At 41.5% G+C, this 19,568-nt stretch overlaps 1 protein-coding gene across 2 annotated transcripts in view; it reads left to right on the top strand.

Annotated features, from left to right (window-relative positions):
* Positions 1–12,605, top strand: part of LOC128738336 (oxysterol-binding protein-related protein 9) — a 149,539-nt gene extending 136,934 nt beyond the window's left edge. For both annotated transcript variants that reach the window (XM_053833387.1, XM_053833388.1), the window contains 7 exons: positions 9,656–10,227; positions 10,429–10,536; positions 10,612–10,786; positions 10,849–10,984; positions 11,056–11,273; positions 11,391–11,496; positions 11,577–12,605. In XM_053833387.1, coding sequence (XP_053689362.1) covers positions 9,656–10,227; positions 10,429–10,536; positions 10,612–10,786; positions 10,849–10,984; positions 11,056–11,273; positions 11,391–11,496; positions 11,577–11,663 — 1,402 coding nt within the window. In that variant the 3' untranslated portion in view covers positions 11,664–12,605. The remainder of the gene's footprint in view (positions 1–9,655; positions 10,228–10,428; positions 10,537–10,611; positions 10,787–10,848; positions 10,985–11,055; positions 11,274–11,390; positions 11,497–11,576) is intronic.
* The last annotated feature ends 6,963 nt before the right edge of the window (positions 12,606–19,568 follow it).

The following is a 19,568-nucleotide window of genomic DNA, read 5'->3' on the forward strand; positions in this document are numbered from 1 at the left end:
CAATAAGTCGGTGAACAAGAAGAGGACAGTCTTGGCTAGTAGTGACGGTTAAAGAGCATTCCACACCCTGCACTCCGTAGGGAACGTATAGAGGAGTAGGGCAGGCATAAGTGTGATGTTTGAAGTTGTCGTCAATTTTCATGACATATCAAGAAGCGGTCTAATTGGTAATGAAAACGAACGTTTTTCTTGTACTTCCAATGTTTCGTTTTATATTAAATCTTCGAGGATTCTACAAAAAGTGCATTTATAAAAATTATTCTTTTGGTTAATATAACATTTACGCTTACAGAAAATTATCGTTTTTCGAGCCAAATGAGCGCTCTTTCTGCTACCAACGGGGTAGCAGCCCCATCGCGCTGTAAATACTAAACATAGAACTATACTTTTTTCAACAATAATGTAGATTAAAATTAACTCTACAATTGCCTTTTACACCACTTTTTCGAATTCTGTTTCGTTGAGGCGCTGCAGTCAAATGAGCATCTACGGAGCAAAAAACTGAAAATGAAGCCTACCCAAAACTAACTGTCATTTTGAAAAATATATATACCTACTATCAGGAAAGCATATTATAGTACATGTTGGAATTGTCTTGATATGTTTTGTTACAGAATGCTAGCACCGTTAATGCTCAACTGAATAGAACCACTAGACGGAAAACGATAATTTTCTGCAAGCGTAAATGTTATATTAACCAAAAGAATAATTTTTGTAAGTGCACTTTTTATAGAATCCTTGAAAAAGATTAAATACAAATCGAAACGTCGGGAGTAGAAGACAAACGTTCGTTTTTATTAGCAGTTTGACTGCAAAGCCGAAAAACAAGACACTGCAAAGATCAGGGATGGTTCGATCACTTTGACTCAGTTTTGATTCATTTGACAGTACCGTCCTAGCCGAGCAAAATTTGACAAATTGATGTATGGACATTTGTAGATAATAACTAGATCTGCAATTTTGCTGAACGTTTATTTAGTTACTAAAGAAATACTAGCATTGTAGCGACGTAACTACAAAAGTTACAGCAACACTTTATTCTGCAAAATTGTAGGTAATAATGAGTGGAAGGAAGTCCCCCAGCGCCGGACAGCTCCCAATACCGGGCACTTATGACTTTCACAGTTCAAATGGTGCACCTTAGTAGATAATATGATAAAGTCAATAAATAGGACAAAAAATTACCATATGTGATTTTATAGATCAGAATTATTCATGAAAACAGAGATTTGTTAGTTTTTATCTACCGCCGATCGAATTGTTATGCTTCGGCTAATTTTCGGATTATCATTACACCATTATTCGGTCGCATAAAATTTCGTTTTTCGTGTATAAAATATTTTTCGTTGAATAGTTTTCAAGCTCCATAGTTCGTTTTTCCACAAAGATATTCAATTTGCTAAAAAATATAAATTGTTCTCAGTGATTCCCGTCACCCAGTACCGGACACCGAGCCGTCCCCCAATACCGGACAGCAATATGCTTTGTCAAATTCTTGAATGAAGTCAAGATTTTGCAAAAAAAGAGATTGAGAAGAAAGAAAACATCACTTATACTGAGCCGGTTATCTTAAATATGAAAAAACAAGGAAACCAGTTGATGATCATTTTTTCGAAGAAAACAGAAGGGCTTCGATGTAGTGGATAAAAAACTGTGAATTTTTATGCAAACCAATTTTTCAAACATCTTCAGTCAACAAATATGCAAGCAATAAGAGATTTTAAACATTCTGACATGTATTTTTCAGAACTATAAGCCCTGAATTGGCTTATGTTTTGAATTCTATTAAGTGTCCGGTACTGGGAGACACAATTTTTAAGTAATGATTGTTATCGATTTCTCATTTGGCTTCTAAAATGGTTCATTAGTGATGCAAATACGTGTAACCTATTTTTATTGGAAAATAGTCTTCTAAATTACTCTTCCAGCGAATAATGACTTAAGTTATGCTAAGTGTTGTTTTTATATATGTCAAAATTCTTAGGTGTCCGGTACTGGGGGACTTCCCCCTACTACAAATGTATCGTACATAACTTTGTCAAATTGTGCTCGACTGATACGGTAATGTCAAATGAATCAAAATTAAGTCAAAGTGATCGCACCATCCCTGGCAAAGATACTCAGTCGAAAGCTACAATAAGAAGAAACACAACTATAAAATATATGTTATATTGATGCAATAACTCAATATCTTCATATTCAACTGTAAAACGTCTGGGGTAATAGTGTTATGCAAAACGAAATCATGTGCAACGGGGCAAAAGTGCGAAGCAAAAGTGAAATTAGTACAGCAGTAGCTAACAAAACCATAATATCTTCAATCTACGATATGTTTCGGTAAGGAATATTCTCAATTTGCAGCTTTCCTATGTTGCGTTGGTGTATTGTAGCCTCCGTCCGATCGAAACTTTACCAAACGTTTTTTTTTTGTTTCACCAGCGGAAAGACAATGTTTTCCTTCGGCCAGCATCTGTAGAGCACACAGTTTTCTGCAGATCTTCCATTTCTATTATCTGTAATGTAGTGCCCAGAACTGTATCTAGCCTACGCATTTTTGCCTCGCCCATGAATCGCACTTTCGCCCTATCCGTGAATCGCACTTTTTCCCCACTAGACGCTTGACGGGGTTTGATTAAATTATGAAAAAGCAAAAGATGTTTTGTAAATTCTTCTTACCGCATTTCAAAAGAGATATGCGAGTGGTGTAAAACGTTGCTACAATTTTTTAACAAATTATATCCTCCTGTTGATATCGTATTTGTCATATAACGAAAAGGGTTGTGCGTAGTCAAGCATCCGCTCCTTCCATCCTTCCACATATATGACACCCTGATGCATTACCCATCCACCATTGCATATAGGTATTATCTATCTATCTATATATTCTATATATAGGAAAGTGAACGTATGTTGTGCCATAACTCCACTACGCCTACGCCTTGATCGTTCCTCACCAAACTTGGCACACATATTTACTTTACTTTTTCGACGACAATCCGCTTATCGAATCCATGCCGAGTTCATGAGCCATCTCCACATTACTCGGTCTTGGGCTGCCGCTCTCCCACTATTCTAGCATCCTCGACAACAGCGCTCATCCAACGGGTACGGGGTCTGCCTCAAAATCGTCGGCCTCTGTCGGGTTCTCTGCTAAATATTGTTTTCGCTGGTCTCTCATCCGGTATCCTTGCTACGTGGCCAGCCTACTGTAGCCTGTATTTTAATCGCTTCACAATATCCGCATCGTTGTATACTTGGCGTATTTAATGATTTATGCGCCTGTGCCACACTCCTTCGTCTAATATGCCGTCAAGATCCACGCTTCGTGACCGTAGAGTACCACTGGGAGAATTAGCGTCTTAAAGAGCGCGAGTTTTGTACGGAGTTGTAGGTTACGGGAGCTCAGCTGGCTACGTAATCCGTAGAAGGCTCTGTTGGCAGCTGCTATCCGCCTATTAACTTAACTTCACGGCTCACATCATTGTCACATGTCACTGACGTACCAAGGTAAACAAATTCGTCGACCACTTCAAAAGTATCTCCATCTATTACCAGGCTTCATTCTCGGTTTTTTGCTCAGTAGATGCTCAATTGACTATAGTGCTTCAACTAAACAGAATTCGAAAAAGTAGTGTAAAGGGCGATTGTAGAGCTTATTATTATCTACATTATTGTTGAAGAAAGTATGGTTTTATCTTTTGTATTTACGGCGCTATGCGATTGCTACCCCGTTGGTAGCCAAATGAGCGCTCTTTTTGCTATCAACGGAGTAGCAGCCCCATAGCGCCGTAAATACAAAAGATAGAACTATACTTTTTTCAACAATAATGTAGATAATAATAAGCTCTACAATCGCCCTTTACACTACCTTTTCGAATTCTGTTTAGTTGATGCGCTGTAGTCAAATGAGCATCTACTGAGCAAAAAACCGAGAATGAGGGCTGTCTATCACCACCGCAGTTCCAACACCCAAAGGGCTACCACTCTCTACTAGCCACCATGCACTTTGTTTTGGTAGAATTTATGATAAGCCATATCCTCCCAGCTTCCTCCTTAAGATGCGTGTATGTTTCTTTCACAGCTCTACGGTTAACACCGATGATATCGCTGCCGTCCGCGAACCCTAGGAACATATGAGATTTCGTGATATTGATGGTGTCGCTTCTCTGCACGCCTGCCCTTCAAATAGCACCTTCCAATGCAATGTTGAACAGCAAATTCGAGAGTCCGTTACCTTGCTTCAAACCATCTAACGTCACAAACGAGTCCGATGTCTCACCCGCATGATTTTGAATCATCAAGGGTAGCACGTATCAGCCCCATCAGTTTTGTTGGAACACCATGTTGCTAGCATAGTCTGCCACAGCTTATTTCGTTTAACTGAATCGTACGCCGCCTTGAAGTCTATAAACAAATGGTGAGTCTGCAAGTTGTAATTTCCGGAATTTATCGAGAATCTGTCGCAAGGTGAACATTTGGTCCGTCGTGGAGCGTTCCTCTCGAAAACCGCACTGGTATTCGCCAACAATGGTTTCCTGCAATGGTCTTAGTCTGAGAAACAGGAGAGAGCGATTTTTGTATGCAGAATTGAGGATAGTAATGCCTTGATAATTACTGCATCCGAGTCTATGGCCCTTTTTGTAAATAGAATAGGGCATATGAGACCTTTCAACCAGTCCATAGGCGATTCCTCCTCAGTTCATACCTTTAGCATAACCTGATGGATTGCACAATACAGCCGTTCGCTCCCGACTTTCAAAAGTACGGCGGGGATGCCGTCCTTTCCAGCTGCTTTGCCGTTTTCAGCTCTCTCGCTGATTTCCTAATCTCGTCCAAAGTTGGTGAATCCACAGCTTGTCTATCATCCTCAATCATTATCCTGTTTCTGTTGACCGCTCCATCTTGTTCACCATTCAACAATGCATAGAATTGCTGTTTCCAACGCCTAGCCACCTCCGATCTTTCGGTAACCAGGTTCCCCTTGTCGTTGCACATAACAGGACATGGCACGGTCCGATTCCTGATTTCGTTGATCGTATTAAAGAAGCTTCCCGAAGCAATTCTCCGCCTCCGCAAGACACAATCCCAGTGCTGGCGTTTCTTACGCTGCTCTGGTGTGTCACAGTTGCAGCCAATATGTGACCTCTGGCTCGATTCTTCTCATCAGTCACTCGCTGGCACTCTGCGTCAAACCACTCACTGGAAGTGGCACTGCAGCAGTAATACCCAACACTTTCCGCACTGTAGTACTGATCGCATCGTGGATGTGTCTCCACTGTTCGTTCAGGTTCTCTCCGAGATGTTCACCGATTTGCTCATCAGTCTTCCGAGAGTACTCTCCTGCAGCAACTCCTTCCACTGATAACCGCCGAATGTTCAGTCGTATCTACCTCGTTCGTTTCGATTTGAATACGTTGGACAAACGGTAGCGGATTTTGCTTACTACGAGATAGTCGTCCGAGTCGATGTTTGGTCCCCGAAAGGATCGCACGTCTGCGAAAGCAGAAAAGTGCCGGCCATAAATCAGAACGTGGTCGATCTGAGAGCAGGCCTCTCCATTAGGGTGTTTCCAGCTGTGCTTCCGAATGTTCCATCATGCAAAATGGGTACTACAGATAACCATGTCTTAGGCAATCTCCATATGTCCTGTAGACAAGATCATAGAACACCTCTTTTACGTCATCGGGTTTGTCGTTCGTCGGTGCGTACACATTTGTCAGAGTTAAAGAAATTGCCCGTAATTCTCAACACGCATAGACGGTCATTGATGGGCCTCTACCTAATGACATGCTCATTTGTTTTCCATGTAATACGAATCCGACTCTATGCTATGCTTTATTGCCACCACTGTAGTAGATGTACTACTTGAATGTCGTGCCCGCAATAGGATCTACTGCGTGGAATTCGCGTTCTCCCGTCATCGGCCATCGCACTTCCTTGGCAGAATCAGCACTGGGGAACTGACAAAAAGGAGACCCTATTAAGGTCCCTATCAAGAGTCCAAATAGGTAAAACCGGTCGTGTTTCTCATGCATTTAGACCCATTGCACTTGTGCAAGTGACTGGGAGAAAAGGAGAGGAGAGGGTTTCACCGAGGAGAGATATAAGGTACCCCGGGGCAAGTGGGAATACGGGGTAAGTGGGAACGGAGCTCATTACTCTCTTCAACCTCATTTTTTCCAACCAAACCTTTCTAGAAATGAAAGAATTAACTCAAACGCATGCATTAAAATTATAGATTACTAGCTGATTACCCGATCTTACTCGGGGCCCCTTTGCCTCTCAGTCACTTGTACATCTGTTATTGTAACGAACATTCTCATAATGCAAAAAACAAAATCCTTTTTTCATTTCATTTTAATGTGTCTACTCTCTTTGTCAGTTTCCCTCATGTTGTTCCCCAGCCACTTGTAAATCTGACTTCTTCCCGGTAATCCCAATAAATCGACAAAAAACCTTTTTTGAACCTTCCCGTTGTTACTGGCCACCCTTTCCTCCCTTTCTGAAATCCAGCAACTTGAACAACTGCTATCGTTCCAATTGCAAGAGAAACGCACCCCTTTACCCATTTGAACCTTTCTTTCCTCTTGTCTCCTTTTCTGATAATTCTTAAGAAAAATTGGTGCGAAATGCATTTATGCCGCCTAAAGCTAACTTCGAGCTCAATTTTGGGGTCAACTTCCAGTTCAATTTGAAGTTTAAATTCAAGTCTAAATTAACTGTCAAAATGTCATGTCAAATTTTGTTCCAATTTTAAGTTACACTTTAAACATAAATTCACCCAAATTTAAATCCAATTTCATATCAATTTGGAGTGCAAGTTTAAGTTTAATTTTGTGTCCAATTTCCTATCCAAGTTACATTGCTTAGTTGGTTTCGAGGTACGATGTTGCCCCAACAAGCCAATCGTCGTATGTTCGAATATCGGCTAGGTGGTGCTTCTAGATAGAGTCAGTAGGATTGTTGCACTAGCCCCGCAACTGTCCTGTACTCTAATAGCCGGCTGTGAAGTCTATCGATAAAGAAAGGTCAAATTATACAAAGACGTATTGCCCAAGGCTTTGCTTTTTTCATGCCCAAGTGCAAGTCCAAATGAAGGTTCAAATTTGTATGCAAATTCCCATCTAATGTCAAGTCCAATTTGGTGTATAAATTCAAATCTGTTTCAAAGTCCGCTGGAACGTCCAAGCTAGGGCACGTGTCCCGTCTTCTCTATGAAATTTTATTGTAAAAAAATTATCATGGTGTAATTCGGAATATCGGGTTTTTAGTCTTTTCGGCTGATATTATTATAGAAATTCCAACCAATGAATGGTGTGGTCCTTGCTTACGGCACGCGTTTGTTTCTATCAGTTTAGGCCAGATGACCGGCATTTTAGCCTATTTTCTCGGACGACGAGGATGTCTTGATTAATAACTCTGGAACCTGCTGGGATAAAACCGATCTTTTCCAACACAAGACAGCTATTTTCATGTGGATTCCGATGGCAGGGTATTTGATTGGGGCACAATTAACCATTTTCCCCTATTTTACTTAGTTTACGATGCAAAATAAACTTCTGTACAGCAACTTACGTGTACTTCATGTACTAGTTAATGGGAAAATTAATAAAACTTACCGGGATCGCACGGAAACTGGTTAGTATGAGTGCGAGTTACCAACAATTCACGTAAATGTTACATGAAAAGTGTGATGGATGAGAATTACCTATGTTTTCACGTAAACTTGACGTTCTGATTTTTTTGAGTGTAGGCCTAGCATGATCTTCATTTGGACAAAACTGCAAGAAAAAAAGAGGTGCTGCGAACAAACACCAATCTGTTGGAATGCTGATGAGTATGTTTTTTTGTGGAAAAATATTAAATCTTTCCCAGCAAAATCCAAGGATATCCACTTTTAAATTGATAAATTTATGCTAAAATGTCGTTTATTGGACTAAAACATCACTAACCTTTATCAAAAATATTCTTTCATAGAATTCTTCATGAAAATAGTTTATGCACGGCGAAAAAACTCAATTCTATCCCAGCGGAATCTGGTAATATGGATTTCTACGTCTGTAAAAGATGTAAAACTATGGTATAACTAGGACAGGACGTGCCATCTGGCTTCTTATTCTTCTTTCCATTATGGCTGCCACCCCTATTGAAAATTCTTTGTACACTCTGCACTTCGTTTGCCGAACAGTAGCTCCGTAATAAACCGTAAATTATGCGATCTAAATCACGTTTCGCATTTCATTAAGAAGATTAAATTTCACTTATATACAACAGTAAGACCGAACTGCCCAGTACAAAAGAAATCGAAATTCGGAAATAATTAGTCACCTTTCCACTATTATGAGTTTCGGTAGCACTGAAAACGTTACCGTGTCACATTTTCCAACAAACGGTTGCATGTCAGTTTCAACCAATCAGAAATTGGATCAATTTTGGACCAACGTCGCGGTTACCACTTGGCACGTTCTACCCTAGAGGTAAAATGTCCTTATTTGAAAAAAAACTAGGTACCAGAAACTATTAAAATCCTTATAAAAATATCTTTCTTTTGAAATCAAAAGTTTGAACCAAACTCACTGTCATTTTGAGATATAGAGATAAAGGACCTTTTCTCTCGCTAGCAATAGCTTTCAATACTGCATATCCGTTTTCTTTCAGTTTTCGAAGATATTTAAAAACTTTGAATGACAAATCCTCGAAATTGCAGCTATCCGAGACCAAAAAATTTTTCTTGCAACAAAGACAGTGTAGATTCCATGCATTCATTTTCGCAGCACCGAACTTTTTTTATGGAGACTTTGCCTAATTTATCGAGAAAGCCAGTCAACAACAATCAGTACCACTTCCTGTTCCTCGTATTATAATTCGATAGTTATTCATAGTGTTATGGAACAAGCTACCGCTTGTGGCCGGTTATGCTGATAAATCAAACCCATTGTGAAAGAATGAGCATCATTTTCATAAAAAATACTGGAAAAAAATAAAAATCATTTCTACACTGAGGAAAAAAACTGAAAATACCTGAAATACCTTTTTTCCGGAAAAAGTTTTGGTTGTGAAAACTTTTTTCCTTTAAATATGCCCATTTTGTAATGTATGGAAGAATTGTAGTCCATATAATTATCTATCTTCAAAAAAAATTTCATCAATTTCTGAGATGACCTTTTTTGGAAAATCGATTTTTAGTTTTTAAAATGCTTTTTTCTCAGTGTAGAAATTAATTCTGTTTTTTCAGTATTCAGTATTCAATTTTCGAAAAACTAAGTATGCAAAGATGTTTATTTACATGAACTCTTTACACACACAAAGTTTCATTAAATTCTGAGAGGGTCATGCCAACCTCTGGTCGAGTTGGCGTGAAATCCGTCAGGGTCCAATCTAACAATGAGAGATTCGCTTCAATGTCCCTCCCTTGTGATTATCAGGGTTATATAAAGGCATTTCAACGTAAGATTTCTTAAGGATTAGCTAGCTAATGATGCCATCATCCAACTGACATAATGCAGATGCATTCAAGTGCATTTTCGCGTTTTTGTATATTTTGCAATTCTGAGTGGTGGTGGGTCCACATTTTAAAAGTTTAATCTTCTACATTTTCGCTAACAAAGTGATGAAAATCTATAATTTACGATACATTTTCTTAACGTAATTGCAGCAACACCCGCACTCTCTCGGACCCTGCTGCTCGGCTTTCGACCGATGAGCATTTTGTCACCGCCGAAGACAACACCAGTAACAGTGTCTCGCTCAAAAAGCAGGACAGCCAAGACACATCCGCCGCGTCCGCCGTTCCGAACGATGTCGGCCGCCTCGGAGCGCGCAAATCATATGATTCCAAATCGCTGCCAATACGAAACGATGGAAGCCTGGACTACGATGCCTTATACGAAGACGAATCGGACAACGATCTATCGATGGAATCGCACGGTTCCGTGGTTACCCATCTGCTTTCCCAGGTGAAGATCGGCATGGACCTGACGAAGGTTGTCCTGCCGACGTTCATCCTGGAGCGGCGGTCCCTGCTGGAAATGTACGCCGATTACTTCGCCCATCCGGATCTGTTTCTGCGGATCGCCGACCTCAAGGAGCCTCGCGAGCGAATGATACAGGTCGTCCGCTGGTACCTCAGCGCGTACCACGCCGGTCGAAAAAGTTCCGTCGCGAAAAAGCCCTACAATCCCATACTGGGCGAAATATTCCAGTGCCACTGGGATACACCCGACATGCGTGAGTAGCATTTTTTCCAAAAAAAATAGCGGACATAAATTATTTGATAATAAAGTTTGACAGTCACACCGTTACACGCAATCGTAAAGCTTTTCTTGTGATTGCCACATTGATTGTTTAGTAATGAATAGTTCAGTTTATTACGTAGATGTGGATGCGGTTATTCATAACTTGTAATATGCTTTTTTCTTCATCCAACAGCAACGGGAGACGATAACTCCAACATAGAAGTAAGGGAAGGACCAGTGCCGTGGTGTCGTAAAGACCAACTAACATTTATTGCCGAGCAAGTCTCGCATCATCCACCAAGTAACTGTCATTTATTCCCCGAAGATAGCGTATCAATTTACTAACTGCCGTTATTTTCTTTTTGCCTTTTTAAAGTTTCAGCGTTCTATGCTGAACACTACAACAAGAAAATCAGCTTTTCGGCCCATGTGTGGACGAAATCGAAATTCCTAGGCCTATCGATCGGTGTACACAACATCGGACAGGGAACGGTGACGCTCTGCGATCTCAACGAGGAATACATAGTGACCTTTCCGAACGGCTACGGACGGTATGTGGGAACGAATTCAATGGTTTTCCCTACCATGATTGTGTTTCGTTTTTTGGTTGTAGGTCGATTCTGACGGTGCCATGGATAGAGCTCGGTGGTACTGTAACAATCACATGTCCGCAGACAGGATATCACGCTGACATCGATTTCCTGACAAAGCCATTCTATGGCGGAAAGCGTAATAGGATTCAGGGTGAGGTATGTGTTTAACAGAACAGTTGTTTTTTGCAACAGATATTGATATTGATACATGCATTTTTTTCTATTAGATCTACGCACCCAGTGACAAAAAGTCCTTCGTCTCGATATCCGGCGAATGGAGTGGCCTAATGGAGTACAAATTCAACGACGGAAGCAAGCCATCCAAGTTCGAGACCTTTGTCGATGTAAACAGCATACCGATATTTAAGAAAAAGGTCCGCCCAGTAGCAGAACAGTCCGACATGGAGTCTCGAAAAGTATGGAAAGAGGTCACGGCCGGACTAAAGTAAGTACATCATAAACGAGCGACATTTGCAACTAAGTTTGAGGCTATTTCCGTGTTTGTTCTTGTTACGTCAATGCGTCGTTGCATCCATTCTAAAGTTTTTCATATATTTTACAGGATGAACGACATCGATAAAGCAACGAATGCAAAGTTTCAGGTTGAACAAAAACAGCGTGTCGAAGCGCGCGAGCGGAAGGAAACCAGCGGTGAATGGGAAAATAAGGTAACTTGCTTCGTTATAAAATTGTATTTATTTTGTCGTTCTAACGTGCTTCGGTATGTTTCGGAATATCGATATTTTAGTATTTCAAAGCAGTTGGAGATTCCTGGATCTACAACAATCCGTTACTACATAGACTTACGCTGGAAAGACGCGACAGCAAAAGATAGCAATCTAATACTGGGAACTATTCTAGCGGAGATAGGCAGTAAAGATGGGGTGCATTAGTCTCACATGCTATTTCGAATAAGTATTTATAGGTACGAGCCAGAAATTATTGAGTCGCAATCAAACTTTAGCGAAAGTCGTGAGATTCACAGCCTTTAGCATACATTGCTCGAAGCATATTTTTTGCATATAACAGTTTATCTGAAGTTATTAAATAAACTTTGATATGCATTTAACAAACGGTAACCTTATACACTCATCTGTTCCTTTTATCTTCAAGCCTTTGTAACAAAATTTTTGCGGATTTTATGGCACTACTTCAGTTGTACATAGTAAATGCAACATTTGCTCAGTTTGGGAAATCACACATTTTGTATTAAATGCGGAAATGTATTAATTTCAACTTGAACGGGCCATCTTAAATTAACGTATTTTTCTGACAACAGCGTCAGCGTACGCTTGATATCCTCAGAACGACCATTATTGATCTCTTCGGGAAACATTTTCATGGTGATATTTTTAAGCATTTCGAAGTTTCTTACGACCAGCAACTCTTCCACTAGTTCGTTAAACAACAGATAGAAATTCACACTGCACAACGTTCAAGCCGACTTTTACAGACGAAGGAAAAACATGTTTGTGATATTGCACAAAATAAAAATTACACTGTTTTATATGCAACAAAAAAGTTACATAGCAATTTTCTTCACTTGAAAAATATATATTTACTAAAGTAAACGCTTGGTATCTAGAAAAGGAAAATCCTTTCTACATGTAGCGAATAAACAACTTAACCTAACTCATGCAGATTGATTGAAAATCAAGCAAGCAAATTAAATTAAAACTCCTCCTTAGCGATCCGACTAGAAAAACATGTTAACACAATTTTTCAATAACGAAAAGCAACATGAGTAACATTTGAGAAGAAAGAAGGGAGCATGCTGTGAATCATTATTATCAGTATATAATAATATTATTATTAAATATTATAAAACAAAGTAATAATAAAAATACAAAAACATTAAATAATGCTATTTAATTATGGCTCGGGCCTAACACATGCATGCAAGTGGCCGAAAGGCAGAATTTAAAAAAATGGAAACAAAAAAAAACATAATGCACCATAAAAGTAAGACTTTGATTTTACAACAAACAATGAACGAGCGGGATCGGAGCGCGTAAAACCGATCGAACTTACACCCCCCAACCAACAAGTAGAACAAATAGGATTATAGTAATACGAAACTAGAAAGGAGAACCGAACAAGTCGAGTCGATCGACGGGAGAGCACAGTCAGTGGCTATGCATAGTTTGCGCAGATTCACATGAATATATCACACAATGTCAGAAACAGAAGAAGAACGCTGCTATCTATCGCTGAACAAGTAATAAGGGATGATGTTGATTAATGACAAGACAAGATTAAAGTTAAATGATTGGTAACAGTGCTATTTTGTATCACAATTCCTCTGCCGATGGTTTAAAATGATGATAATAACGTTTAGTCACATAGCAGTGAAGATGATTGCCCATGTTCCCAATTCTTACTTGAAATTTAAAAATTTGGATGTCCGACAAATTCCAACTTAGATTTAAAATTACTATTATTATTATTTCTTTTAAAGTTATTTCACTGTATCCAAATCTTTAGCTGATGATTTTCACTCGCTGCTAGATGTTTTCGTCTACATTCCCGACAATAAAACAGCATTAAAACCAACTTTGATGCTAATTGATTCCAATCTAGAGCAATGTTTATGGATTGCCTGTTCATTGTCGACAAAAGATTTTGTAAGAAAACCACTATATTGAACCACTTTTTTACAAACTAAAACTCCCCTTAATTTATCTACCTGTTTGGTATATGGTCGGTGTTAAATCAGACCGGACCAAGTCGCAAACTTTAAAAAATGAGTTAATTCTAAGCCATATTTTGCTCTAATCAGACTACATAAATGTTGCTAACAGCCAGAGTTATGAGATGATTTCGAACGATTGATAGCTATAAATAATACAGAGCAGCAAACTTTGCACGCGTTTTTCTCGAAATCAGAGTTTTGTCACTTGGTTCGGTCTGACTTAATACCGATCTTTTTTTTATATAGGCTTATCACTTTGACCACAGTATTCTGCACAGCATTTCGGTGCTTTATCGTCATTGAGTAAGCGATAAGCTTATATTTTTTGACATAAGACTACGTCTTACGGCAAGGTTTGAGATAATGTTTCATTCCAAAAAATCTAAAAATGCGATACGTCACGAAAATATGAAAGATTTTGAACAAACTTTTAAATGAGCTGTAATTCAAACTATTCCTACTTTTGGATAGCTCGTGTACACGACTCGCAAAAGTTCTGTCAATTATGGATGGATTTTCATGGTTTAGATACCGATCGACTCACAATAGAGGTAGTAATTATGTGATTTCTATTATAACTTTTTTCCACTAATGAGTGAACATTAACGACAAGTTTCAAGGTAAAATATCCTTATAAATTTTCATTGTAGTCGCCTTGCTTCACAGGCAGGGACGACAGTTATTACACCATCTGCTTACTGTGATTTCGATCAATTTATTTTTAGAAAAGAAGCAGCAAAACCCCCTCGTCCCAACAGGTCGAAGATTCTTTACGGCGTTCAGACTTATAATATTTTGATCTGTGCTTGGGAAGTACGCCAGAGAAGGTGATAAGGTCCTCTTCTCCTAACAAGATTTCTTAGGATCGCGACAAACCTAGTCCAATTTGATGTTCTGAAAGTGAACAGTTATAAAAAAGTGAGCGACCATCCCTATCCTTCGCCCGATTGCATTCCTGCATTCGTAGTCCTACGTGAGCCCCTCGTTCGTGCCCTTAGGCCCTCATACTTTTTTATGCGTGCTTATGTGTATGAGGGTTTTACCCTTGCTTAGATGCATGTCCCACTATACCAAACCTGTTTCGCATCGTTATAGTTGGCACTGGTGAGTCCTCATGAGGTTCAAGACCATTACCTGAATAGATCCTCATACCAGTATACTAACCATAAGAAGCGTCTTCGGGGTAATGTAGAACTCAGCAATGAAGGACCGAGAATAAACCAATGCCAAAGTCACTTAACATCGAATGGCCTGATTCTACTAAGATTCGAACCCTCGACCACTCGCAGACTCTCACCGCTATTGTATATTTCGAACGACTTGGTATTTCGAACGAAATTTCCGCCAGCAAAATCAAATAGGCAAAAGATCTCGTTCGAAGCAAGTCGAACGAAATAAAGACTCGTTCGAAATACAGAATAGGGGTGTCCATAACCTTGCGGCTATGGAGCCCCTCAATACCGACCATATGACGTAGAAAATCTGCTGATCACTGGGAAGTACTTAAATAAGAGAAGTTTTGAGCTGTAATTCAAACTATTCCCGCTTTTTGTGGAATTTGGATAGCTCGTGCACACAATCAGCGAGTACATAAACCATTGCACTCTGCCGGTTGATAAACCGACGCTGAAACCCAATGTGAAGTTCATGCGTCACCACAACACTTTTGGAAGCGACAAGGAAAGCTTAGAATCAACAAAAAGGCGCAAATTTAAACAAATCGGGTGAGAGTTCATTTTCCTATGGCTATCCAGTAAAAAATAACTCTCACAACTCTGTACATTTGCGACATTCGCCCTTTTTTGAAGAATTTTACAGCGGATTCTACAGCTTATAAAACCTGATTTCTCATATGGGAATTCAACAGTTGGATAGACCTAATCGATGTGAATGAACATTGACAGTTCCTTCATTTTAACAGGTTTAGGTGTAAGAAGCAGAGCCCGGCAGGCTACTCACTTACCTACCGGTCCATGCCCGCCTGTCCGGCAAACCAAAAAGGTGAAATCAGAGATCTTCACTGCCTACGGTTATCCGCTATAGCTTTCACCTGTCGCCAGCACAGGTTCTGATTAACAACCCGGATGTCGTGGGCTAAGCTGCGTCTTCATGAGCCTCTCGGTCTGCCTCTTCTACGCTGTCCTTACGTATCACGTACGTATAAAAATGAAGAACCGTAAAGCTCCTGTTGAATTGCAGCTCTGAAATCCACGAAAATATGATGCGTGGGCACGTTGTACTCTCGACATTTCTGGAGGATTTGTCGGAGAGTGAAAATTTGATTCGTAGTAGCACGGACCCCCATAAAACCCGCCTGATACTACCCTACGAATTCTGTTGCGATTGGGGATAGACGACGCAACAAAATCTGGGAGAGCACCTTGTAGGCGGCGTTGACCAGCGAAATGCCGCGATTGTTACTGCAGTCTAACCGGTCGCCCTCTTTGTAGATGGGACAGACTTCGCCTTCCATCCACTCGTCTGGTAGTTTCTCTTCTTCCCAAATCCTTCAAAACAGCCTGTGAAGTGCTGTTGCTAGCGGTTCTTGGCCATTTTTGTAGAGATCAGCCGGTAGTCGGTCATTTCCGGCCGTTCTATTATTCTTCAGCAGACCGATTTCTCGCCGGATCTCTTCGAGATCGGGTGCCGGTACGCTGTTGTCGTTTATAGGTACTCCGAGGTTAACTTCCATTGTGTCTCCTGCTGCTATATTGCCGTTGAGGTGCTCATCGAAGAACTGCTTCCACCTGTCGACCACCTCGCACTCGTTTATGATTGGATCCCCTCCCTCGTCCCTACACGTGTAAGGTTTTGGTGTGTGGGTCTTGCGAGTTTGGTTCACCTTCTCGTAAAACTTGCGGGTGTCATTAGCCCGGAATAGTTGTTCTAGCTCCTCACGATCTCTGTCCTCCTTCTGGCGCTTTTTCCTCCTCAGGATCGTAGTCAACTCATTCCTCGCTCGTCGATACTTGGCCAAATTTTCTCTCGTGGATATGCTCAGTTAGTTTCCCAAGCTCTTTTTTTCCTCTATATCGCTTCTTGGCATTCGCCGACAAACCAATCATTTCGTGCACTCTAGGGTTCCACACCTAGCACCGCGGTTACGGCAGTTGACGTTGACGGCCTAGCGTATCCTACTCCATCCGTTTTCGAGGATCGAAGCATCTAGCTCCACAGAGGAAGGTAGAGCTTCATCCAATACGCGCGCGTAGTTTTCGACAGTTCGCGGGTTGTCTAGTTGCCGAATGTTTAGCCGAGGAGGGCGACTTTGTCGCGAGGTATAAACCATCGATAGTGGTCCGAGTCAATATCCGCACTCCGTAGGGAGCGTACGTTGGTGATGTTCGAGAAAAACCGGCCCTCGATGAGAATATGGTCGGTTTGGTTCGAGGTTCGTTGGTTAGGTGATCTCCAAGTGGCCTTGTGGATATCTTTGTGGGGAAAGAAGGTGCTTTTGATCTCCGAGCCTCGGGAAGCCGCAAAGTTGATACATCGCTGGCCGTTATCGTTCGTGTCGGTGTGCAGGCTATGGGGCCTGATTACCGGTCTATACATTGCTTCCCTGCCGATTTGGGCGTTCATATCCCCGATGACAATCTTGATGTCCCGTGGTGAGCAGCTGTCGTACGTTGCCTCCAGCTCCGCATAGAACCCTTCCTTCTCGTCGTCGGACTACCTTAGTGTGGACAATGCACGTTTATGATGGTGTAGTTAAAGAAACGGTTTTTTATTCTCAACATGCACATCCTCTCGTTGATCGCTTTTCAGTCCATTACGCGATTCTGCATTTTGCCCAACACTACGAAGCTCGTTCCCAGCTCGTTGGTCGCTCCACCACTCTGGAAAAATTGGGCTTTGCCCCGACGGATCCTCTACACCAGTGATGGCCAAAGCGCGGCCCGCGGGCCGCATGCGGCCCTTCGTAATAATTCGTGCGGCCCGCGGGTTAATTTGAGGGATGGCAGACTTATGAATAAATTTTTTGATGACACAGGGGTCACTCAGTTCAGTCGTAGTTACTCGTGCATATTGTAGATCTGATTGCCCTGCGGTTTAAATCTTGTGGTGATTGCTAAAAATCAGCTTTTGCTGCCGCCTATTTTACATTTTGGTATGCAAAAGAATGGCCAGAGGTCATTGCGGCCCGCGGACTCATGGGGCGACCTGATTTGTTCCGCACCACGCTTATGCCTGGGCACCACTGCTCTACACCTTCTCGCCTTTGCGACAGATCTCCTGCAGTGCCACGATGCTAAACTTTCGGGGTTCTAACTGATCGAGTAGCACCCTGTCGCCACCAACGAAATTTAGCGATCTGCAGTTCCAGGTACCAAGTCTCCATTCAATGTCCTTATTTCGTCGCCTTGGTCCATGTTGAATATTCCGAGAAAATATTTCTTGACTCTTGTTAGTTTTTTTGGCTCTAGATAGGTAGCTGTACTAGGGCTTACGCTACCGAGTCTCGGGATGGGGCTGCCATCTTACAGTGTCGAGACAACACTGTGCCTCCTCCCCTGTTAGTATACGACTTTAGTTTCCACCGGGGTTAGTTACCCGATCTCCGCTAAGGTTGCTCGTATTCCGGCTGGTACCACATGGAGGTAGGGGTAGGAGTTGCTAGATAAGAGGCTATGGACCACAATGGGTTCTGTTTTACGCATTATCCAACCATTTACCAACCAAAAATGAAATAATTAGTTCGATATTCTGATGATGGCTGAATAGAAAATCAGTAAGCCGCTTGGGGAGACTCCCATCGTACATTTAGCGAAAGTTAGCAGGCTACGGTGGGTCGGACACGTCGTAAGGATGCCAGACTACAGTGCGACGAAAATAGTCCTCTTCAACAACCCCACCGGCACCAGGAACAGGGGAAGGGGGGGGGGGGCGGTCGAAAGCGATTTGCGACTCTTAAGATGACTAGGAAATTGGCGACGAGTCACCTAAGATCGAGTTGAATGGAGACGAGTGCTTGAAACAGCAGTGTGTTTAGCTTTACGTACGTGCGAAGGTTTTCTCAATATCTCAATATCCTTCTCAATCGTACGAAGAACTATATATCCTTGTACCAGCACAGGTTTATGCCTGGGCGATCGGTCTCAACTAACCTACTCGATTTTGCTTCCACGTGCATTGTGCTACTCGAGGAAAAAGCACAAGTGGACGCAGTATACACTGGCCTGAAAGCTGCATTTGACCGTATCGACCGCCGTATCCTTCTACGAAAACTTCAGCGTCTGGGGGCCTCACAGCGGCTATTATCGTGGATTAGTTCATATTTGAGCGACAGAGTCTTGCAAGGTAAACTAGAATCTGCCGTTTCGTGTGTGTTCACCAATAAATCTGGTGTCCCCCAAGGAAGCAACATGGAACCTTTGCTCTTCATTCTATTTTTCAACGACTACACTGCCGGATGCGCACTTATTTACGCTGACGACCTTAAATTGTTTCTTCCCGTGCGTTCCATCGGCGATTGTCTCCGGCTGCAAGAATTACTAGACGTCTCCGTGAACTGGTGCAAGTTGAACTACTTGATTGTAAGTACAGGAAAATGTGAGGTAATCACATTTCACCGCATCCAGAGCCCAATTATCTTCGACTATATCATAGACGGGAGTACTCTCAGGAGGGTGGATCACGTTAGCGACCTCGGCATCATGCTCGACTCCAAACTTACGTTTAGCCTTCACTATTCTGCTATTATTCCGAAAGCATCTCGACAGCTTGGGTTTATTGCCGAAATTGGGAGAGATTTCAAGGATCCTCACTGCATAAAATCGTTATACTGTGCGTTAGTCCGTCCTGTGCTTGAAAATGCAAATATGATCTGGCAGTCCTATCAGCTCACCTGGATTTTAAGAATCGAGCGCATTCAAAGAAGATTCATCCGTATGGCCCTAAGGGATTTGCCTTGGAGAGATCCTGATAATCTTCCGCCGTATCAAGAACGATGTCGCCTGCTAGACTTAGACATTTTGGAACGGCGCCGCAAAGTTCAACAAGCAACGCTTGTGGCAAAAATCATGGTTAAGTATTTTGATTTGACAT

The sequence above is a fragment of the Sabethes cyaneus genome, chromosome 2 (assembly GCF_943734655.1).
Source record: "Sabethes cyaneus chromosome 2, idSabCyanKW18_F2, whole genome shotgun sequence".
Taxonomy (NCBI): Eukaryota; Metazoa; Arthropoda; class Insecta; order Diptera; family Culicidae; genus Sabethes; species Sabethes cyaneus.